The 25,130-nt window shown below is 46.5% G+C and overlaps 1 protein-coding gene across 17 annotated transcripts in view; it reads right to left on the bottom strand.

Moving 5' to 3' along the window:
• Window positions 1-25,130, bottom strand: part of NIPBL (NIPBL cohesin loading factor) — a 1,341,000-nt gene that overhangs the window by 676,206 nt on the left and 639,664 nt on the right. For all 17 annotated transcript variants that reach the window (XM_069221119.1, XM_069221174.1, XM_069221201.1 and 14 more), the window contains one exon: window positions 7,668-7,819. In XM_069221119.1, the coding sequence (XP_069077220.1) occupies window positions 7,668-7,819 (152 nt within the window). The remainder of the gene's footprint in view (window positions 1-7,667; window positions 7,820-25,130) is intronic.

Here is a 25,130-nt window from a genome sequence, read left to right as displayed (position 1 = left end):
GGTTTACTTACCTACAAAAACTAACAAATACTTACCTCCCCCAGGAACTGTTGAAAATTGCACGGTCTAGTTTTAAAATAGCTATATTTGTTTTATTTGAAAAGTATATATGCTATTGTGATTATTCAAAGTTCCTAAAGTACTTACCTGCAATACCTTTCATGCAAAGTATTACATGTAGAATTTGAACATGTGGTTCTTAAAATAAACTAAGAAAATATATTTTTCTATACAAAAACCTATTGGCCTGGAATTGTCTCTGAGTGTGTGTTCCTCATTTACTGCCTGTGTGTATGTACAACAAATGCTTAACACTACTCCTTTGATAAGCCTACTGCTCGACAACACTACCACAAAATAGAGCATTAGTATTATCTCTTTTTGCCACTATCTTACCTCTAAGGGGAACCCTTGGACTCTGTGCATACTATTCCTTACTTTGAAATAGTGCATACAGAGCCAACTTCCTACAGATACCAATACTGGAGAACCACAGTTAAAGGTAAGTAACTTATTTTCTTCTCCAGTATTGGGGTACCTTTCATAGATTCACATGCTTGAATCAGAGTAGTCAGCAGTAAGAAAATGGTTGAGTTCTGAAAACACCAGAAGCATGCTTGCTCACAATTCATCCTATATGGACTCATATAGGTAGTTAAAATATGCTAATCAACCTTGTAAAAGATTATATTCATGAATATATATATATACGCATAGATATATCTACATGAAAATATTAGTCTGGTAATACATAGAGGATGGAGGGTAAAGAGAGTATTGGCTCACCTTATGCAAATAAATTACGTGACATTGCTTGTCCTACCACGGCATCCATTCTGTCAGTAGCTTCCAGGCAGTAGTGCTGGGTGAAGGTGTGGGCACGTGTCCACGTTGCCGCTCTGCAGATCTGGCTCAGAGGTACTCCTGCGAATAGAGCTGCTGAAGTGGATACCGCTCTAGTGGAGTGCGCTCTGACATTGGATGATAACGGTTTCCCTGCTAATTGGTGGCAGAGTTGTATGGCAGAAGAGATCCAGCGCGCTATGGTCTGCTTAGTAACGGCCTTGCCTTTATTGATCCGCCCATAACTAATAAACAGTTGCTCAGATTTACGGAAACTGCTAGTCCTTTGTATATAGAATTTTAAACATCGTTTAATGTCTAGAGAATGTAATGCGCGCTCCGCTGGAGTTTGCGGATTTGGAAAAAAAATTCTCAAAACCACTGGCTCATTTAGATGAAAAGTCGATGGGACCTTGGGGATACATTTTGGATTAGTTCTTAAAATGACCACCTCTGATTTGAATTGGAGAAAAGGTGGTGAGACTGAAAGCCTGGATATCACTAACCCTCTTCGCTGAGGTGAGAGCCAGAAGGAGGGCTGTTTTCAAAGAAATGTATTTGAGGTCTGCCTTATGAATGGGTTCAAACGGATGCTTCATTAATTGGGAGAGCACAATATTCAAATGCCACGGAGGTGGAGGACGGTGAATCAGTGGAAACATCCTGAACAAGCCCTTTAGAAATTGCTTTATTAACCTGGATGACCATAACGATGGTGAATGAGATGTTTGTCGGAAACGGGATATAGCAGCAAGGTGGACCCTGATAGACGAATGGGAAAGGCCTGATTTAGCTAAATGCAGCAGATATGGCAGAATCTGTTCAGGAGAGGACTTTAGAGGATGAACGTTGGAAGTTGAACACCATATGCAAAACCTTTTCCACTTGAACTTATACGTCCTGTTTGTAGATTGAGCCCTGGCACAGCCAAGTACCTCCCTGCAATCTGAAGGGATATCTAGGCCATCAAATTCATAGAATTCAGGAGCCAGGCTGATAATCGATGAGATGTCGGGTTGGGATGACGGACCTGCCCCTGATTCGTTGTTAACAATTCCGGCAGCGTTCTCAGACGTATGTGAGGCTGCTCCGAGAGTAATAGAAGTTCTGTGAACCAAAACTGGCGTGGCCATTTGGGAGCAATTAATAGAAGCCGGCATGGCTTCCTCTTCATTTTCTGCAGAAGTCTCGGGATGAGTGGAAGCGGGGGAAAAGCGTATGCATAAATCCCTGACCATCTGATCAAAAACGCATTCTCCTTTGATCCCTTCTGCGGTCACCAGCTTGCGAAGTGTTGGCATTTCTTGTTGTCTCTGGTCGTGAAAAAAGATCCAGACTGGGCTTGCCCCAACGACGAAAGAGGCAGTCGAGAACTGACTGAGTTCCCACTCGTGGCAGCTGGTTCGAGTCCTGCTTAAGGTATCTGCCCAGGTGTTGGAGATCCCCGGGAGATGTTCTGCTCTGATGGATATCTGATGCTGAATCACCCAATGCCACAGTTTCTGTGTTTCTAAGGACAATGCCTGCGATCTTGTGCCCCCCTGTTTGTTGAGGTAATGCATGACTGTGGTGTTTTCTGTTCTTATCAAGACTGAGGAACCCCTGATGTTGGTGAGGAAGGACTTGAGTGCCAAGGAAACTGCTCTTAACTCCAATACGTTTATGTGAAGAGTCGGCTCTTGAGTGGACCATTTCCCTCTCACTGATAGATCTTGCAAATGTGCGCCCCATCCCTCTAAGGATGCATCTGTTATAATATGCACTGGCTTGTCCTTCAGGAATGAGAGACCCTCCGAGATAAGGGGGGTATCCTTCCACCATTTGAGAGCTTGTTTTGCTGATGGGGTTATCCGAACTACATCGTCGAAAGATCCTTCTATTTGTTTCCATTGATTGTCTAATTGCTGTTGAAGTGTTCTCATGTGCAGACGACAGTTTTTTATCAATGGAATGCAAGACGAAAGCATCCCCAGAAAAGACTTGTAAGTCTGAACAGAAGCCGACCTTCTTTTGCTTAGACGTGTTGCTAGATCTTGAAGTCTTTCGTCTGTCGTGCGAAGCAAAGGCTCTTGCTTGGACTGTGTCCAAGACGGCTCCTAGAAAGGTGATGTTCTGGGAAGGATCTAGATGAGACTTGGGGTAATTGACTGTTAAGCCTAGTGTCCCGAAGAGAGAGAGACATGTCTTCGTGTCCCTGGCAGCTTTTGTCGTTGTTCGTGCTTTTATCAGCCAGTCTTCTAAGTACAGGAACACCTGTATCCCTAGTTGCCTGAGGTAGGCTGCAACTGGTGCCAAAACCTTGGTGAATACTCTTGGGGCCGATCTGAGGCCAAAGGGCAACACTCTGAACTGGTAATGAGTGCCTGCAACCCTGAATCGTAAGAATTTCCGATGACTGGGGTGGATGGTGATGTGGAAATATGCGTCCTGGAGATCTAAGGATGTCATAAAATCCCCCCGGTTGAGTAGGCGTAGGACATCTTGAAGGGAGATCATGCGAAAAGATTGCTTCTTGAGGTATTTGTTGAGAGAACGAAGATCTAAAATAGGTCTCCAGTCTCCTGTCTTTTTCCGTATAAGGAAGAAGCGGAAGTAAAAACCTGTTCCCCTCTGGTACTTTGGCACGATCTCTATTGCTCCCTTCTCCATTAAGATAGCAATCTGCGCCAGAAGTTCGCTGAGATGGGCCGGTGGGGGATCTCTTGGTGGTACATGAGGGGGAGGCTGAATGAATTCTAGTTTATGTCCTCGGTTGACAATATCGAGCATCCATTTGTCTGAAGTAATTTGGTCCACTGATGGAGGAACTTGGAAATTCTGCCCCCTATTAGAGTGTTGGTATAGGGGTTGGATGCAGGCATCTGATGAAGGTCAGTGCTTTCTTGCTGCGTCTTTGGCTTTGTAAGACGACTTTCCTCTCGCTTGCTGTCTGAAATGTGAGGATGACTGCTGTCGAAAGGTATGTGGTTGTTGCTGGCCAAAGGTGGAACGAAACTGTCCCTGGTACGAAGAGTATTGACGGTATTGATGTGCCCCGCCCCTATATCCCTCTCGCTCCCCGAAAGGGCTGTCTCTTGTATTGCAATGCTGCCAGAGATCTGGCTGTCTCGGTGTCTGTTTTAATGGATTGCAAAGCATCATCTACATGCTTGCCGAACAAGAGTTCACCATCATATGGCATGTCTAGTATCTTTAATTGTACCTCTGGTCTGAACGATGTAGCTTTCAGCCACCCTTGACGCCTGAGTACGGCTGCTCCTGCTAGCTGGCGGAAACCTGTAGACGAGACGTCTATGGCGCAGTCTATTATCTCAGCCGAGATCTTCTCACCCTCCTGTAAAATCTTGCGCGCTTCTGCTCTACTATCTTCAGGTAATAGATCTATAAACTGCGACATATCGGACCACATCTGGCGGTCGTACCTTCCTAGGATTGCTAGGGAATTTGGTGCTCTAACTGTAGTGGCCGCCATCGTTGAGAACTTTTTCCCAATCAAATCCAACCGTCGTCCCTCTTTATCTGGGGGGGGCAGTCAAAGATGAAGATGGATTTCTGGACCTTCTCTGAACTGCCTGAGATATGACTGAGTCTGGTTTAGGGTGACTAACCAAACATGCTGGAGAATTGTCCGGTGCTTTATATTTCTTCTCAAGTCTCTGTAATACTGCTGGTATAGAGGATGGAGTCTGCATGACCTTAAGGCCCTTTTCCCAAATGAAGTCAACAATGGGTATAGCTCTTACTGACTTCCTAGTCTCCTCCTTGAAGTCATATAGAAAACAGTCTGACTGCTTTGATGTTATTGGCAATTGAAATCTTTTTGCAGCTCTTTCCATCACACTATGAAAACCACCAATATCCTGCGGTGGAGAGTCGACTGGTGGAGGCGTAGAAGGAGATGGTGTTTGAATTTGATATTCATCCCATTCTGGAATGATTGAGTCAATGTCCTGAATTTCACCTTCTTCCTGCTCATCCTCAGAGGAAGGTGGATCAACATCCTGTCCAGATGAAGGACCCGTGAAAGGTTCCGTAGATTCAGATGGTCGAACAGGGGTGGATATTGGCGTATGCGGAGGTTGCACCGGGGTAGAGGAGCCAGGTGGAGGAAATCTAGAATAATAGTCCTGCATCATTTGCTGTAGGTTAGCTATCAAAGAGACAGGCATCTGAACCGTCTGCTCCTGTTGCTCTTGAGGTTGCAGGTGGCTCTGCCTCTGCTGATCTAAATAAAGCTTGTCACTTTCTTCTTCATCCTCCTCCTGACATTTAATCCGTAGTTCTGAGGGGCTACGTGCCACCGGGAAAAAAACATCATCCGAATATACATCATCCTCTTCCTCCTCGTCCGCAAAGAGATGTTGCAGAGGTACTGGTGTGACTTTACTAGGTGATGTATGGGATGGAAGTAGGAGAGAAGACTTGCTTTTTATTGGTAGAATTCTCTGAGGTAGGTAAGGAGATGCTCCAAAATGCTTGGGTATAGGATCAGGGAGTTGAGCCGTCGACGGTGTAGGCGTCGGCAGTGGAGCCGTTATCGGTGATGCGAGCGTCGACGAAGTTGCCGTCGACTGTGCCAATGTCAATGAAGTTTCCATTGACGGGGCTGCCGTCGACGGAGGTGCTGTCGATGGAGTAGTTGTCTCTGAGGGCAAAATGGACTGCCGCGCCGTCGCTGCTTCCGTCGGTGGGATCATCGACGAAGAGCCGCGGAATTTACCCGTCAATGAGTGCGTCGACGATAGAGATTTCATCTTCTTACCCGTTGACGGTTTCTTTGCAATCTTCAAGGTGTGAGCAGGTGATGGACCGTATTTTAAGCTCACCGACGTTATAGTCGTAGATGACAGTGGAGACGAGGTAACAATCATCAGCGACGACGGAGCTGTAAACGTGGCCGTCGCTGTTGTCGTCGATGAAGGAAGACCTGCTGTCGACGATGCGCTCGTCGACGGTGTGGATATCCTGGACGTCGACGGTGGCAGGGAACTCGAAGATCTTTTGAGCTTCTTTGAGGAGGAAGCAGGTGTAGATGGCTCTGAACGAACCTTACCACCAAGTTCCCTGGATGTTGAGGCGTGTTCCGCAGGTTTGTCCTTAAATGCATGCAGCTTCTTGGCTGACTTACTGCTCTTGGGGGAGAAGCTCTCCACAGACCTTTTCCTCTTCTTTGAGGCCACTGATGTGTCGCTGTCCTCCTCCTCAGAAAAAGCTTCTCTGGCTTTTCTTTTCTGAAGCCAAAGTAAGAGCCTGGCTTCTCTGTCTCTAAGAGTCTTGTTGGGAAAAGTCCTGCAGATTTTACAGTCTTTGACCTTATGCTCTGGATGGAGACAGTATATGCATTCCTTGTGAGGATCCTCACAATGAAGCCTTAACTTTCCACAGGTCCCACAAGGTCTAAACAAACCTTTTCTTGCTGTAGACATGATTGAATAAGTACTATAGTAAGAACAAGAGTGAAAGTTGAAGAATATCTCTTGAAGAGAAAGTAAACTGAGCAGAGCTCAGGGAGACTCCCTTACACACGACGTGCGGTAGAAAATCTGAGAGACTGAGCCTCTGTGCTGAGGATTCTAAAGGGGTGGTCTCGCCTGATTGGCTGAAGTTTGGGCTTTTTCTAATGAAACTGATAGTTACAAAAATGAATGTGTTTTTTCCTATGGACTACAATGAAAAAAAAAAAAATAGAAAAGGGTTTATTATCTATTTATTGCTTTCTATGTACCGTGGGACTCCCACTTCGACGACGGGGAATGATTCAAGCATGTGAATCTATGAAAGATACCCCAATACTGGAGAACGTTGAATCCACTTTCACACAATACATAGTCTCAAGTATGTGGACTTTAGCTAACTTCTAAACAAAGACTGCACATTGGGGGGCCCCCGCAAAATGAGAACCCAGCTTTTTTAGAAATGAGGAGTGGTTTCCAGTATACTTGAGAGGATATCTACTTTACTAGGAAAACACAAAGGGCTGCACAAACAAAATTTATGTGTGGGCAGCACTGCTTCACAAAGCCATACCGAAGACTTGTCACAGCATTAGACAGTTACTGTTTGTTATACATTTACGTATTTTGCAGCATATAAATTAAGAAATTGTGTTTTACCAGCCAGTTAGATACTTGCAAGGAATTACAGTACTCAGAGTGGATGGTCCCTACACAACATTCAATCTCAGGGTATTCTGCTACTTTATGCCTCTAGTTTATACCACATGCCTAGGATAGATAGGGATCTCTAGAAGCGGTGCAACTCGAAAAATATTGGCCTTCTCTGAGAAAGAACTTGAGGAACACTTGACATGGTCCCAGATTCTGCCTGTTCCTTTCCATTGCACAATGTCAATCCACCTAAGTGGGTTACTGAGAGAGATTTGGCAGTGCAGGAGGGTAGGATACTTGCTATTGTCACTCTCTGTGTATAGTGCAAACTAGAACTTCATGCACACTGTCAGACTGCTTCATATGAAAGAGAGGAGGAAAACACTGTCCAGATTACACATGACGGAAACTAACAGATACTGAGAAATTCCGGATAGTAGAGGAAAAGCTGCTATAGCAAGTGTCAATAAAGGGAATATTTTCCTAAAACCTGGATACGTATAACATTTCTGGGAGGTATCAATGACTGCCCTTAAGTTGTAATGTTCTTGCTACCTATGTAGGCATATTTTCCATTTATTGATGTGCTTTCCTTATTAGCCACACCACAGTGACAAGACGATCCAGGGATTAATATGAGCAATAATAATCTATCATCACTATTTTAAAATCAAGCCACAATATCTATCAACTTATTTTTTTAACAAACCATCATACCTGCAATATAGTGGTGTCTGTCAGAAGCTGGATCTCTAACAATTCCGACAAGCTGATAACAACATCACAAATTTTGTTATACAGCATGATAATAACTCTCTGCTTGTGTGTTGAACATTTTGCCCGCTTTGCTTTGGAACTTAACAAGCCACCTAAAAAAGAGAACAGAAATATTCACCGTACAATGCAAAACGCCATGGCAACTAGAATATACATAAAAGAGGATCTGCATTACATTAATTCTGGGTCGCAAGAACTACAAATGTCGTGGAAAATCATAACCATCCTATTTTTTGCTAGCCTTGTGCATTCTGCCAGTGAACTTCAGAACCATGAAAATAAAGAGCAGGTACTTTATTTTCTCACTTTTCTGTCCAAAATCAGAGCTGGGTTTCTAATGAGACAACAAGTGGCAACCAAAAGATGCCACCATTTTAAAAATATTGGCTACTGGATACTTTATCCTAGGCTATGCAGTTACTGTCAGCAAGGACAGCCAATAGTAAATTCACCTCAAGGTTCCCTCTTACCGGTAATCCTACAGAATGAGTATTTACAAAATCCCTTAGTTCATGGTCTCAACTGTCAGCAAAACTGACATCTACCATTTGTGGAGGCTGTATGAAGTATGATTTGTTCTCCATGTACTCAGTGAGTGATGGAGTCCATTTAAATTTACTATGAATTATACAAATGCTTTACGCTGTCAATCATATAGGTCACCTTTGTCCAGCGAGGAAATAAAAGCCTACAGATAATTCTGCTCATGACCACCTCTTTAAAACCTGTTACTCTCTCTAGGTGGGTGGAGGATGAGCCGACAGCCCATTTCCTGCTTTAAACAATAGTCCCAAACAAGTGAAACTTATGTGCTGCTTTATTTTTATTTACTTTTTATAATTAAAGATTAACTTTGCTCCTTCACCAGGAACAGTGGAGGTTCACGTGACTCTAGAAGACAACCTGCAAAATGAAAGGAAAATGTTACTTACACTGTAAGCATCTCTTCATGTCAGGCAAAGTTGTTGATTTGCATGCTGTGCATACTTCTACCATATAGCGTTCAGCCCGGTTGTGTGCAAGTTGTTTTTCTTTGGAGAAGCCTTTCAAGTCACGAGGTACAGTGACCTCCATTGTTAGATTGTTTTCCCACATGGCCAGTGAGGATGGAATTTGAAAAGAAGTAATAACTAAACAGATGTCCATGGAAGAGAGAAAAAGACATTAAGAGTTGCTGCAACGGCCACAAGAATGTGGAGTGGAAGGTAGGTGCAAGTGAATCTACAGCACTACATGCCACAAACAGATGCTTAGAGGGTACATAACAGTTTCCATTGAGGCATGTGTGGCTGCAGATAAACATGCTGTGCACAGACTGTAAAACAGTGCTCCCCAAATGTGTGTGGCTAGCCTGTGTGTGTTGCAGTGGTTTGGAAAAGTGAATGGAGAACTGCCTGACAAGCATTAGCATTGGCATGGTAGAACCTCCACACAGCAGTGTGTAGTGGAAGTGTGAAGTGCAGACCAGGTAGCTGCCTTGTAAATGTCAGCTATTAGAATGTTCCAGAGAAAGGCCACAGAGGTTCTTTTCTTTAGCATAGTGTGCTCTAGGAGGAGTGAGTAGAATCTTTTGCCAGGCAAAGTTCTTTTTGCTTTAGCATAACAACTCTGAATGCACTTAACTATCCATGTGGCAATGCCTGATTTGGATATAGCCTTTCCTTTGCGATGTGCTTGCAGGATATATAACGTATGAAGAGCCTGTTCAGCAACAATCTGGTTGTGGAAAAAAAGAGAGCTATGCTGACAGATTGATAGAGATGGAAATGAGACACTACTTTAGGGAGTAATTTGAGGCCAATGTGTAGGACAACCCTGTCTCTAAGCTCACCGACACACCAGAGTAAGGTGATAGAAACTAGAAATGCCACCTTCCAAAAGAGGAATTGAAGGGGGCAAGTGTGAAGGAACCCAAATGGAGGGACCATGAATTGTGTGAGGACAATGTTAAGATTCCATGAGGATGACCAGTACAAGAATCCCTAGAGACCTTCCAGGAAGGCTTTAATATTCAGTATTTTGAAGAGTGAGAGGTGTTGCCTGTTTTGAAGATGGGCAGCTATTGAGACTAGATATAATCTGTATGGAGGAGAATGTAGGAAACTGGTTCCTTGTTTGCAGTAGTCCCCCTACTTTTTGCTGCTATCTGATGCTAACTTGACTAAATGTGCTAACCAGACCCCAGCATCTGTGTTCTTTCCCTAAAACTGTACCATTGTTTCCCCAATTGCCACATCCTTGGCACACAGATAAGTCCCTAGTAAAAGGTACCAGTGGTACCAAAGGCCCTGTGTCCAAAGAGGGTCCCTAATGTAGGAAAGTAACCTCTTTTTGGTATGGTTACCCCCACTTTTTGCTTATCAGTGTGTTTTGACTGCTAACCAGGACCCCAGTGACTGCTCTCACCCTCAAAATGTGATTGTTCCTGACTTTGTACACCCCACAATTGGAATACTGGTGACCCCATGTAAGTCTCTAGTATATGGTACCTAGGTATCCAGGGCATTGGGGCACCAGGAGTTACCCATGGGCTGTAGAATGTATTATGCCACCCATGATGGCCCATGAAAAATATGTCTGCAGGGCTGCCACTGGAGCCTGCATTAAAAGGTACAAGCAGCCGTTCACTACAGGTCTCTGCACCAAGTCACTGTAAGTCACTCCTATTGCAGGCCCTCCTAGCCCTGAAGGCATCGTGCAAGTACGTGTTTGTGAGGGCACCCCTGCATGAGTAGAGGTGCCCCTAGGAACTTCAGCTCCATTTTTCTGTACTTCGTGGGGTTTATAAAGTGAAGAACAACCAAATTTAAAGGGTTAGGGGACAGTCACTGGGGTCCTGGTTAGCAGGATCCCAGTGAACACAGTCAAAACATACTGACAACAGGCAAAAAGTGGGGGTAACCATGCTAAAATAGGTTACTTTCCTAAAGTGGAGATGCCCGCCTCCCTGGACCAGGCTCCACTTTTGGCAGCATGTTTGACGGAAAAATTAGGTAAAACAAGGAGTGCCCAGTGCAGCTAGGACCAACCCTAAGGAGTCAAGAGCTAAAATTACGCCTCCTTGCAAAATCCTCCATCTTGGTTCGGAGGACAAGGACCAATAGGGATAGGAATGTGCCCCCTCCCCGACGGGAGTGAGCACACGAAGGGTGTAGTGACCCTCAGGGACAGTAGCCGTTAGCTACTGCCCTGACCCCTATAACGCCCCTACATCTAGTATTAAGGGGCACTCACCAGATTCCTGGCGACCTCAAGAAAGAGGAAAGGAGAAGGACTGCAAAGTCAACCCCCAGCAGTGAAGACTCCAGATGACAACTGACTTGGCCCCAGCCCTACCTGCCTGTCTGCAGCTTCAAGACGCCTGCTACAAAAAGGCGGCAAATCCTGCAACTAATACCAAAATAACTCCTACTTCAGAAAAAGGTTCCTAACATGAGGAATCCTAATGATACAAAGATATGATACAGAGGAAAAGCAAGACATGAAAACTAGAAAAGAGAGAAAAACGAAAAAGGACAAAAAAAAAAGAAGGTTCACAAAAATAGAAAAGCAGTAGCCATAGAAAAATAAAGCAGGAAAGAGGAAACAAACAGCCAACAAACATCTATCTCAAAAGCATTACCTAATATAGGTATTAACATTTTATTTCAAAATACAATTATATAAATATACAGTGTAATATGTAGTAATGATATGGAAATAGAAAAATATACAGTCTGGGAAACAAAACACTAAAGTGAATAAAAAACAACCAATACCAACAATCACACCATAAAAAAAATGTATTGACCAGACAAATAGATATGAAGTAAGGACAAGAAACATACTGCGGGCTAATATACCTGAATAACAAACCACTCCCTAAATCCTGCAGGGCCACTGACCTCTCCAAACCCCCAGAGGACTGCCTGCCCAGCAGACGGTCTACAACCCCAGAGGACAGCGGCCCTGTCCAGAAGAAATCTCTATGAAGTACTACAGAACTGCCCTGGATCCACGAGCCCTGCTCACTCTGCACCAGACGCCCCCAGCCCGAGTCCAGGTGGGCCACAAGTCTTAAGAAGGTCCCCAGGCAATTCTGACCTCGAGTCGAGATGACCCCTCCTCCTACCAACATGACGTTTTCACCCAAAATTCAGAGGACCGCGACCGGATACGAAGAAAATGCCCAACACCCAGGGAGAACCCCTGAAACCCCAGCCCCCACGCCTTGGGGAATTAAACAAAGTCCAGCAACGTCCAGCAGGAGCCTTTCCTAATTCAACATTTGGTTTTCCGGAACCGACCTCCTGGACCACAAGGGGTCTCCTCCCCCCCCCTTGACCCCCCCACCCCACCCCCACCATTGAAAAGCATTAAGCGCCCAGCTCTGTTTGCACCCTGATCCTGGCTGCCCCTGTGCTGTTAAGGGTGTGTATTTAGTTCTGACCTGTGGCTCCCCAGGTGCTGACCTAAACCCTCAGGCCCTGTGTCCTGAAACCGCCGGTACTTACCTGCAATCTGTTTTCTACCAAGCACCTCGAGTCCTCATACGATTCCATTGAAAACCAAACGCCAAACTTGATCTCTGCATCCAGCCGGCCCTGTGTTGCTGGTGGTGCACTTTTGGGGTCTATGTGACTAGGATTGTAAGTCGAGTACTCACCTGTTGACAGTGCTAACTTTTCATCCTATAAGAAATTGCATTGTGTCTACTTTTCAAATGAAAGTGTTACTTGTAATCTACTTTATCTTCAAAACCTAAACAAAGTACATTTGATACATATGCTGATAAAAGCTTACAACTGTACTTACCTGCAACAAAGATCCTTTTGGTTCTAGAAATAAAGTAACAAAATATATTTTTGCTATTGAAGGAAAATGCCTCTCATGGCACGGTTACCACAAAACTGTTTGCCTTTTGTTGATGCTAGTTATGATTGAAAGTGTGCTGATGTTCTTTCCCTGAAATGTACCTTTGTCTCCACAATTGGCACAGCCTTGGCACACAGATAAGTCTCTTGTAAATAGTACCCCTGGTACCAAGGGCCCTGTCGCCAGGGAAGGTTTCTAAGGGCTGAAGCATGTATTATGCCACCCTGGGGACCCCTCACTCAGCACATGCACACTGCCTCACAGCTTGTGTGTGCTGGTGGGGAGAAAATGGCTAAGTCGACATGGCTCTCCCCTCACTGTTCTGCCCACAACCCACTGCCTGTGGCATAGTTAAGTCACCCCACTAGCAGGCCTTACACCCCTAAGGCAGGGTGCACTATACCACAGGTGAGGGCATTGTTGCATGAGCACTAGGCCCCTGCAGTGTCTAAGCAAAACCTTATACATTGTAAGTGCAGGGTAGCCATAAAGAGTATATGGTCTGGGAGTTTGTCAAACACGAACTCCACAGTTCCATAATGGCTACACTGAATACTGGGAAGTTTGGTATCAAACTTCTCAGCACAATACATCCACACTGATGCCAGTGTAAGATTTATTGAGAAATGCACACAGAGGGCATCTTAGAGATGTCCCCTGTATACCAGTCCAACTACTAGTGTTGGACTGACCAGTTTCTGCCAGCCTGCCACATCCAGACGGGCTTCTGGCCACATGGGGTGAGTGCCTGTGTCCCTCTGTGGCCAGGAACGAAGCCTGCACTGGGTGGAGGTGCTTCTCACCTCCCCCTGCAGGAACTGTAACACCTGGCGGTGAGCCTCAAAGGCCCAAGCCTGGTGTTACAGGGCCCCAGGGCACTCCAGCTAGTGGAGATACCCGTCCCTCCGGACACAGCCCCCACTTTTGGTGGCAAGTCTGGAGGAGATAATGAGAAAAACAAGGAGGAGTCACCCTCCAGTCAGGACAGCCCCTAAAGTGTCCTGAGCTGAGGTGACCCCTGCCTTAGGAAAGCCTTCATCTTGTTTTGGAGGAATTCCCCCCAATAGGATTAGGGATGTGCCCTCCTCCCCACAGGGAGGAGGCACAAAGAGGGTGTAGCCACCCTCTAGGACAGTAGCCATTGGCTACTGCCCCCCAGACATATACACACCCCTAAATTGAGTATTTTAGTGCAACCCTGAACCCAGGAAATCAGATTCCTGCAACCTGAAGAAAGAAGGGTTACTGACCTGAAAGCCCAGCAGAGATGACTGAGATAACAACTGACTTGGCCCAAGCCCTACCGGCCTTTCTACAGACCTGCAGTGACGCATCCACCGGGACCAGCGACCTCTGAGGACTGACCTGCACTTAAAGGACCAAGACGCTCCAGAGGACAGCGGCTCTGTCCATATCTACAACCAAGAAACCATCTTTTAAGAAGACTTCAGCCTCACTCCAGAAGCATGAGTCTTCACACACTGCACCCGACGCCCCCGGCCCGAGTCCGGAGAAACCAACACCACAGATAGGACCCCCAGGCGACTCCAACGACGTTGACCTCCCTGCACCCCCACAGCGACACCTGCAGAGAGGATCCAGAGGCTCCCCCTGACTGCGACTGTCCGGTAACAAAGGAACCAGATGCCTGGACAAAGCACTGCACCCGCAGCCCCCAGGACCAAGAGGAACAAACCACCGGTGCAGGAGTGACCAGCAGGCGGCCCTCATCCTAGCCCAGTCTGTGGTTGGCCCGTGAAGCCTCCCCTGTGCCCTGCCTAGATCGCCAGAGAGATTTCCCCTCCCCCCCCACCGGGTCCCTCCACTGATTTCAATACAAAACCAGATGCCTTGTTCACACACTGCACACGGCCGCCCCTGTGCCGCTGAGGGTGTATTTTGTGTGCCTGTTTGGGACCCCTCCATGCTATACAAAACTCCCCTGGTCTGCTCCCAGAGGACGCAGGTACTTACCTACTGGCAGAATGGAACCGGAGCATCCCTGTTCGCCATAGGCACCTATGTTATTTGGGCCCTCCTTTGTCCTCTGCACCTGACCGCCCTGTGTTACTGGTGCTGGGTGTTTGGGGTTAACTTGAAACCCCAACAGTGGGCTACCTATGCCCAGGACACTGAACTTGTAAGTGCTTTACTTACCTGAGAAACTATTACTTACCTTCTTGAGGAATTGTTGATTTTTGCACTGTGTCCACTTTCAAAATAGCTTATTGCCATTTTTGCCAAAACTGTGTACATTACTGTTATTATTCAAAGTTCCATATTTACCTGTGTGATGTACCTTACAATTTATGTACTTACCTGAATTCTATATACTGTGGTTCGCAAATAAAGAAATGAAAATGTCACTTACCCAGTGTACATCTGTTCGTGGCATCAGTCGCAGTAGATTCGCATGTTCTGCAATAGCTCGCCATCTGGTGTTGGGCCGGAGTGTTACAAGTTGTTTTTCTTCGAAGAAGTCTTTCGAGTCACGGGACCGAGTGACTCCTCCTTTTGTCTCCATTGCGCATGGGCGTCGACTCCATCCTCGATTGTTTTTCCCCGCAGAGGGTGAGGTAGGAGTTGAATTGTAGTAATAGTGCCCATGCAATGGAGTGACTAAGTATGCACTTATTTAAGGTTGAGATGATACATATATAAATAATTGAAGGTAACTTCCAAACTGCTACAGGCTCCCGGGGAGGCGGGTGGGCACATGCGAATCTACTGCGACTGATGCCACGAACAGATGTACACTGGGTAAGTGACATTTTCAGTTCGATGGCATCTGTCGCTGTAGATACGCATGTTCTGCAATAGACTAGTAAGCAGTTATTTCCCCAAAAGCGGTGGATCAGCCTGTAGGAGTGGAAGTAGTCTGAAATAATGTCCTTAATACGGCTTGACCTACTGTGGCTTGTTGTGCGGATAACACGTCTACACAGTAGTGCTTGGTGAATGTGTGAGGCGTAGACCATGTGGCTGCCTTACATATTTCTTGCATTGGGATGTTTCCTAGAAAGGCCATGGTAGCACCTTTCTTTCTGGTTGAGTGTGCCCTTGGTGTAATGGGCAGCTGTCGTTTAGCTTTAAGGTAGCAGATTTGGATGCATTTAACTATCCATCTGGCTATACCTTGTTTTGAAATTGGGTTTCCTGCATGAGGTTTTTGAAATGCAATAAAGAGTTGTTTAGTCTTTCTGATGTTCTTTGTTCTGTCAATGTAATACATTAATGCTCTTTTGACATCTAATGTATGTAGTGCCCTTTCAGCTACGGTATCTGGCTGTGGAAAGAACACCGGAAGTTCCACTGTTTGATTTAGATGGAACGGTGAAATAACCTTTGGCAAAAATTTAGGATTGGTCCTTAGGACGACTTTATTTTTGTGTAGTTGTATAAAAGGTTCCTGTATAGTAAACGCCTGAATCTCGCTTACTCTTCTCAGGGAAGTAATGGCGATGAGAAATGCCACCTTCCAGGTTAGGAACTGTATGTCGCAGGAGTGCATGGGTTCAAAAGGTGGACCCATAAGTCTAGTTAGGACAACATTTAGGTTCCATGAAGGAACAGGTAGTGTTCTTGGTGGTATAATTCTCCTAAGGCCCTCCATGAATGCTTTAATGACTGGTATTTTATATAGGGAAGTTGAATAGGTAGTCTGCAGGTATGCAGATATTGCTGCAAGGTGAATCTTAATGGAAGAGAAAGCTAGGTTAGATTTTTGTAAGTGAAGCAAGTAACCCACTACATGTTCTGGAGTTGTGTGTAATGGTTGTATTTGATTAATATGGCAGTAGCAAACAAACCTCTTCCATTTACTTGCATAGCAGTGCCTGGTGGATGGCCTTCTTGCTTGTTTTATGACTTCCATACATTCTTGGGTAAGTTGTAAGTGCCCGAATTCTAGGATTTCAGGAGCCAGATTGCTAGATTCAGCGATGCTGGATCTGGGTGTCTGATCTTTTGGTTGTGCTGTGTCAACAGATCTGGCCTGTTGGGCAATTTGATGCAGGGTACCACTGATAGGTCTAGCAGCGTTGTGTACCAGGGTTGCCTTGCCCAAGTTGGTGCTATCAATATGAGTTTGAGTTTGCTTTGACTGAGTTTGTTTACCAGGTAAGGAAGGAGAGGGAGAGGAGGAAAAGCGTAAGCAAATATCCCTGACCAGTTCATCCATAGGGCATTGCCTTGGGATTGTTTGTGTGGGTATCTGGATGCGAAGTTTTGGCATTTTGCGTTCTCCCTTGTCGCAAACAAGTCTATCTGAGGTGTTCCCCAGAGTTTGAAATAAGTGTTCAGTATTTGGGGGTGAATTTCCCATTCGTGGACCTGTTGGTGATCTCGAGAGAGATTGTCTGCGAGTTGATTTTGTATCCCTGGTATAAACTGTGCAATTAGGCGAATTTGGTTGTGAATTGCCCAATGCCAAATTTTTTGTGCTAACAGGCTTAACTGCGTGGAGTGCGTCCCTCCCTGCTTGTTTAGATAATACATTGTTGTCATGTTGTCTGTTTTGACGAGAATGTATTTGTGAACTATTATTGGTTGGAAAGCTTTTAGTGCTTGAAAAACTGCAAGAAGTTCTAGGTGATTGATATGCAGTTTTGTTTGATGTACGTTCCATTGTCCTTGTATGCTGTGTTGATCGAGGTGTGCTCCCCACCCTGTCATGGAAGCATCTGTTGTTATTACGTATTGTGGCACTGGGTCTTGGAAAGGCCGCCCCTTGTTTAAATTTATGTTGTTCCACCACAGAAGCGAGAGGTAAGTTTGGCGGTCTATTAACACCAGATCTAGAAGGTGACCCTGTGCTTGAGACCACTGTGATGCTAGGCATTGTTGCAAGGGCCTCATGTGCAGTCTTGCGTTTGGGACAATGGCTATGCATGATGACATCATGCCTAGGAGTTGTAATACCATCTTTGCTTGTATCTTTTGTGTTGGATACATGCGGTGTATGAGGGTGTTGAAATTTTGAATTCTTTGTGGACTTGGAGTGGCTACTCCTTTTGATGTGTCTATTATGGCTCCCAGGTATTGTTGTACCTTGCGTGGCAGAATTTTGGATTTTGTGAAATTGACGGTGAACCCTAGTTTGAAGAGGGTTTGTATGATATGATTCGTGTGATTTGAGCACTCTATTAACGAATGGGCCTTGATTAGCCAGTCGTCTAGATATGGGAAGACATGTATTTGCTGTCTTCTGATGTGTGCAGCGACTACCGCTAGACATTTGGTAAAGACTCTTGGTGCGGTTGTTAATCCGAAAGGCAGTACCTTGAATTGGTAATGTATTCCTTTGAATACAAACCTTAGGTATTTCCTGTGCGATGGGTGTATTGGTATATGGAAATAAGCATCCTTGAGGTCTAAAGTTGCCATGTAGTCGTGCAGCTTTAGCAATGGCAATACTTCTTGTAGTGTGACCATGTGGAAGTGGTCTGATTTGATGAAAGTGTTGACTACTCTGAGGTCTAGGATTGGTCTCAGTGTTTTGTCCTTCTTTGGTATCAGAAAGTACAGTGAGTAAACTCCTGTGTTTATTTGTGTGTTTGGCACTAATTCGATTGCATTCTTTTGCAATAGTGCCTGCACTTCTATCTCTAGGAGATTGGAATGGTGTGTTGTTAAATTTTGTGCTTTTGGTGGTATGTTTGGAGGGAACTGTAGAAATTCTATGCAGTAACCATGTTGGATAATTGCTAGAACCCAAGTGTCTGTAGTGATTTTCTCCCATGCTCTGTAATAATGACCTATTCGTCCCCCCACTGGTGTTGTGTGGAGGGGGTGAGTGACATGTGAGTCACTGTTTAGTAGTAGGGGTTTTGGGGCTTTGGAATCTTCCTCTATTTCTAGGGAATTGCCCTCCTCTATATTGTCCCCGAAAACCTCCTCTATACTGTCCTTGGTAACTGGACGGTGTGGCTTGTGAGGTGCTGGCTTGTGTGCTTTGACCCCGAAACCCCCCTCGAAAGGGCGTTTTACGGAATGAGCTGTAATTCCCTCTGCTCTGCGGGGAGTAGAGTGCGCCCATGGCTTTGGCAGTGTCCGTATCTTTTTTGAGTTTCTCAATTGCTGTGTCCACTTCTGGACCGAACAGTTCTTTTTCATTAAAAGGCATATTGAGAACTGCTTGTTGAATCTCTGGTTTAAATCCAGACGTTCGGAGCCATGCATGCCTTCTGATAGTTATAGATGTATTAATTGTCCGTGCAGCTGTATCTGCAGCGTCCATGGAGGAGCGGATCTGGTTGTTGGAGATGGCCTGTCCCTCCTCAACCAATTGTTTTGCCCTATTTTGGAAGTCTTTGGGCAGATGTTCAATGAGATGTTGCATCTCGTCCCAGTGGGCTCTGTCATAGCGCGCAAGTAGTGCCTGGGAGTTCGCGATGCGCCACTGGTTTGCAGCTTGTGCTGCGACTCTCTTACCAGCTGCATCAAACTTGCGGCTTTCTTTATCTGGGGGTGGTGCATCTCCAGATGTGTGAGAGTTGGCCCTTTTTCTAGCTGCTCCTACAACAACAGAGTCTGGTGGCAGCTGTGTTGTGATGAAAGCCGGGTCCGTAGGAGGCGGCTTATACTTTTTTTCCACCCTTGGTGTGATTGCCCTACTTTTGACCGGGTCCTTAAATATGTCTTTTGCGTGCCGGAGCATACCAGGGAGCATAGGCAGGCTTTGGTAGGAGCTGTGGGTGGAGGAGAGTGTGTTGAACAAGAAATCATCCTCGACCTGTTCTGAGTGGAGGCTTACGTTGTGAAATTGTGCTGCTCTAGCCACCACCTGAGAGTACGCGGTGCTGTCTTCTGGTGGAGATGGTTTTGTAGGGTATGCCTCTGGGCTGTTATCTGACACTGGGGCGTCGTATAGGTCCCATGCGTCCTGGTCTTGGTCACCCTGGCTCATGGTGGTGTGAGCTGGGGAGTGTGATGGCGTTTGTGCTGGTGAAACGTTAATCACGGGCGGAGGAGAGGGTGGTGGTGTAACTCTTTTCACCACTTTTGGTTGTGGTGCTTGTTCCGTCTGGAACTCCAACCTTCTCTTTCTCCTAATGGGGGGAAGGGTGCTTATTTTCCCTGTCCCCTGCTGAATGAAGATACGCTTTTGCGTATGGTCCGCATCAGTTGCTTGTAGCTCTTCCTCAAACCTATGCTTCTGCATTTGGGAGGTTAGCGAGTGCTCTTCTGTATAAGAGCCTGAAGCTGGGTCGCTTGCAGTTTGTTTCGGCATCGAAACTTTGTCTGCGTGTTTTTTCGGCTCCGAGGTGACTTTTTTCCTTTTCGGGGCCGAAACCTCTCGGCGTCGATCTGTTTCGGTGCCGCTGTCTCGGCGTCGAGCCGTGTCCACACCGGCATCTCGGTGTCGAGGCTTGTCTCCAGCACTTTCTCGGTCCCGAGAAGGCTGCGTGCCGGTGTCTCGACCGGAGTCGGACGATCTCGGCACCGTTTGGGCCTTTTTCGGTGCCGACGGTCGGTCACCGATTTTATGGGTTGAGCCATGGCCTGGTGGCAGTGGCGTCCCCTGGGCCTTGTAAATGTTTCTTTGTGTGGTTTTCGACGTCTTACTCACGGTTTGTGTATCGTCGAATCCTTCGGAGTCTGAGTCTTGGATCGAGAAGGTACCTTCCTCTTCCTGTTCCTCGAACTCCCGTCGGGCTGTCGGTGCGGACGCCATTTGAAGTCTTCTGGCTCGACGGTCTCGGAGTGTTTTTCGGGACCGGAACGCACGACAGGCCTCGCAGGTGTCTTCGCTGTGCTCAGGTGACAGGCACAGGTTGCAGACCAAGTGTTGGTCTGTGTAGGGGTATTTATTGTGGCATTTGGGGCAGAAACGGAAAGGGGTCCGTTCCATCGGCGTTCCTCAGCACGCGGTCGGGCCGACCAGGCCCCGACGGAGGATCGAAAAACTACCCCGAAGGGCACCGGAGCTCCTCGATCTTCGATGCGGTGTTGAATGTAAGTACGCCGATCCCGAACGCAACAATACCGACGAAAATCTTCCGAAATTAACTATTTTTTCTGTTCCGAAACTCGGAGCGACAGGAACACGTCCGAACCCGATGGCGGGGAAAAACAATCGAGGATGGAGTCGACGCCCATGCGCAATGGAGACAAAAGGAGGAGTCACTCGGTCCCGTGACTCGAAAGACTTCTTCGAAGAAAAACAACTTGTAACACTCCGGCCCAACACCAGATGGCGAGCTATTGCAGAACATGCGTATCTACAGCGACAGATGCCATCGAACATAATATTTTTCTATATTAAAACCTATTGGCCTGGAGTTAAGTCTTTGAGTGTGTGTTCCTCATCTATACCCTGTGTGTACAACAAATGCTTAACACTCCCCTCTGATAAGCCTACTGCTCGACCACACTATCACAAAATAGAGCATTAGTATTATCTAATTTTGCCACTATCAACCTCTAAGGGGAAACCTTTGACTCTGTGCACACTATCACTTTGAGATAGTATATACAGAGAACTTTCTACACCTATTTAAAAACAATTGGACTGGAGTTAGGCTGAGTGTGTGCCTCTTTTTCTGACTGTGTGTACAACAAGTGCTTTGCACTATCCTCTGATAAGCCTAACTGCTGGACCACACAACACAAAAGAGAGCATTAATATTATCTACTTTAGCCTCTGGGGAACCCCTGGGCTCTGTGCACACTATACCTCATTTTCGTACAGTATATCCAGAGTCAGCTTCCTACATTGGTGCATCAGCAGTAGGGTCTACGACTTTGCATTTGCTGAACTACTCATCCAGTATCTGACCACACAAATAAGTTCCAAAATTGCCTTTAGATTCAATGGATTTTTCAATTGGCAATTGTTCTTTTTTTAAAGTCCTGCTTGGGCCTTGGTTAAGGCCCCTTTTGCATTTTTTTTTTGTTTTTTTTTTTGGTCTCACAGTTACAATAGTTAGGGGTAAGTGGCTAGAAGTAGTTTTTAGCTCCTAAAACAAATCCCCAACTTTAGTAACAAAATGAGCAGCTCAGAGGACATGGTGGTCTAACTCAATCTCAACCCTTACCTCCATCTTGAGATAGAGCGCTAAGGAATCGCTGCACCCTCAGAAAAATGAAAACTGGTACACCCTACTGAGGAGGAAGACCTCCCTTCAGATGGGGAATAAGTTAAGAATCAGGAGGATGAACTCCCCCCTCGTCATCTAACTATGGGGGTGTAGGAAGTTGGCTCTGTATATACTATTTCAAAGTGAGAAACAGTGTGCACAGAGTCCAAGGGCCCTTAGAGGTAAGATAGTGGCAAACGCAGATCATTCTAATGCTCTATTTTGTGGTAATGTGGTCGAGCTCATCAGAGGGTAGTGTTAAGCATTTGTTGTACACACACAGGCAATAAATGAGGAACATACACTCAAAGACTTACTCCCACGACAAATAGGTTTTTATATTGGAAAAAACTATTTTCTTAGTTTATTTTAAGAACCACAGGTTCAAGATTTACAGTAAACACTGTAAATGTAAGGTACTTCACTTCGATACTTTAGGAACTTTGAATAAAAGCAATATCATATAGAGTCTGTAAAAATGGCAATAAGCTATTTTCAAAGTGGACAGAGTGCAAAAATCAACAGATCCTGTGGGAGGTGAGTAAAGGTTAGATTAGGAGGTAAGTAAAGCACTTACAAGTCTCAGTTCTGGGGCATAGGCAGCCCACCGTTGGGGGTTCAAGGCAACCCCAAAGTTACCACACCAGCAGCACAGGTCTGGTCAGGTGCAGAGGTCAAAGAGGTGCCTATGGAGAATAGGGGTGGACCGGTTCCAGTCTGCCAGCCGGTAAGTACCGGCGTCCTCGGGGGGGGGGGCAGACCAGGAGGGTTTTGTAGATTAACAGGGGGGGGGCCGGAAGTAGGCACAAAAAACACACCCACAGGGGCGGCCGGGTGCAGTGTACAAAGCAGGCGTCGGGTTTCAGCTAGGAAACAATGGAGGGACCCATGGGTCACTAACGGTGCAGGCAGGCACGGGGGGCTTCTCGGGACAGCCACCACCTGGGCAAGGTAGAGGGTTGCCTGGGGTCACTCCTGCACGGAGGTTCAGTTCCTTCAGGTCCTGTGGGCTGCGGGTGCAGTGTTGGTTCCAGGCATCAGGTCCCTTTTTACAGGCAGACGCGGTCAGGGGGAGCCTCTGGATTCTCTCTGCAGGCGTCACTGTGAGGGCTCAGGGAGGTCGTCTCTGGCTACTTATGGGCTCGCAGTCGCCGGGGAGTCCTCCCTGAGGTGTTTGTTCTCTGGATCTCGAGCCGGGGGCATCAGGTGCAGAGTGTGAAGTCTCACACTTCCAGCGGGAAACGTGCAGTTTTTTAAAGTTGCTTCTTTGTTGCAAAGTAGTAGCTGGTTTTGAACAGGGCCACTGTTCACGGGAATTTCTTGGTTCTTTAGTCCAGGGCAGTCCTCTGAGGCTTCAGAGGTCGCTGGTCCCGGTGGGATGCATCGCTGGTTGCAAGTTTTCAAAGTTGGAGACAGGCCGGTAGGTCTGAGGCCAAAGCAGTTGTCTTCCTCCTTTGCAGGCTTGTAGGTCAGCAGTCCTTGTTTCTTCAGGTTGCAGGAATCTAGTTTCCGGGGAATTTAGGGGGGTGTTTAGGTCTGGGAGGGCAGTAGCCAATGGCTATTGTCCTTGAGGGTGGCTACACCCTCTTTGTGCCTCCTCCCTGTGGGGAGGGAGGCACATCCCTAATCCTATTGGGGGAATCCTCCTATCTCAAGATGGAGGATTTCTAAAGGTAGGGGTCACCTCAGCTCAGGACACCTTAGGGGCTGTCCTGACTGGTGGGTGACTCAACCTTGTTTTTCTCATTATCTCCTCCAGCCTTGCTTCCAAAACTGGGGGCAGTGGCCGGAGGGGCGGGCATCTCCACTAGCTGGGATGCCCTGTGGTGCTGTAACAAAAGGGGTGAGCCTTTGAGGCTCACCGCCAGGTGTTAACAGTTCATCGAGGGGGAGGTGTGAAGCACCTCCACCCAGTACAGGCTTTGTTCCTGGCCACAGAGTGACAAAGGCACTCTCCCCATGTGGCCAGCAACATGTCTGGTGTGTGGCAGGCTGGCAGAAACTGGTCAGCCTACACTAGAAGTCGAAATGGTATTCAGGGGGCATCTCTAAGATGCCCTTGGGTGTATGTTACAATCAATTGCACCCTGGCATCAGTGTGCATTTATTGTGCTGCGAAGTTTGATACCAAACTTCCCAGTTTTCAGTGTAGCCATTATGAACTGTGGAGTTTGTGTTTGACAAACTCCCAGACCATATACTCTTATGGCTACCGTGCACTTACAATGTCTAAGGTTTTGCTTAGACACTGTAGAGGCATAGTGCTCATGCACAAATACCCTCACCTGTGGTATAGTGCACCCTGCCTTAGGGCTGTAAGGCCTGCTAGAGGGGTGACTTACCTATGCCACAGGCAGTGTGAGGTTGGCATTAGTCACTTTCTCCCCACCAGCACACACAAGCTCTGAGGCAGTGTGCATGTGCTGAGTGAGGGGTCCCCACAGTGGCATAAGACATGCTGCAGCCCGTAGAGACCTTCCCTGGCATAAGGGCCCTTGGTACCAGGGGTACCAGTTATAAGGGACTTAACTGAGTGCCAGGGTTGTGCCAATTGTGGAGACAAAGGTACAGTTTAGGGAAAGAACACTGGTGCTGGGGCCTGGTTAGCAGGGTCCCAGCACACTTTCAAATCATAACTTAGCATCAGCAAAGGTAAAATGTTAGGGGGTAACCATGCCAAGGAGGCATTTCCTTAAAGGGGGACAGGGTCCAAATGCCCTTGACTCAAAGGATAGTACTCACAGGATCTGGGTCTCCCACAGGGGAGTCTAGGTCCTCTGGGAACACTGAGGGTAGCCTCAGTGAAGATGACCTCCTTTTAGTAAGGATATCCAAAAGACTAGCTTTGGAGAGACAGCTCTTGGCTATGGAAAGGAAAAGGTCACAAATGGGCCTAGCACCCATTAATGGTGGCAGCAACATAAGACCTAAGGATAGAGAGTAATCTTATGACCCTGAAAGCCCCAAATGCATAGTTCCCAAGCATGAGGGTGATGATATCACCAAGTGGTTCACAGCCTTTGAGATGGCCTGTGGAATGAGACAAGTGAAAAAGTCTCACTGAGGAGCACTCCTTTGGGAACTGTTCACTGGTAAGTCTAGGTAGAAACTCCTCACACTGACTGGAGCAGATGCTGAATACTATGACCTCATAAAGCCTACCCTGATTGAGGGCTTTGGATTCACCAGTGAGTATAGAATTAGGTTCAGGGGGCTCACAAAACCTCAAGTGAATCCTGAGATCTTTTTGTAGACTATTCAGTGAAAGGACTGGATGGCTGCTGTAGGAAAATGGCCCCATGTTGCAGTTACCCCCCCACACTTTTTGCCTGATATTGATGGTAACTTGACTGAGAAGGGTGCTGGGACCCTGCTAACCAGGCCCCAGCACCAGTGTTCTGTCACAAAAAATGTACCATTGTTTCCACAATTGGCACAGCCCTGGCACACAGATGAGTCCCTTGTAAAA

Source organism: Pleurodeles waltl, chromosome 1_1, assembly GCF_031143425.1.
Source record: "Pleurodeles waltl isolate 20211129_DDA chromosome 1_1, aPleWal1.hap1.20221129, whole genome shotgun sequence".
Taxonomy (NCBI): Eukaryota; Metazoa; Chordata; class Amphibia; order Caudata; family Salamandridae; genus Pleurodeles; species Pleurodeles waltl.
The sequence above is the reverse complement of the archived record's forward strand: the minus strand, read 5'-3'. Positions and strand labels throughout refer to the sequence as shown.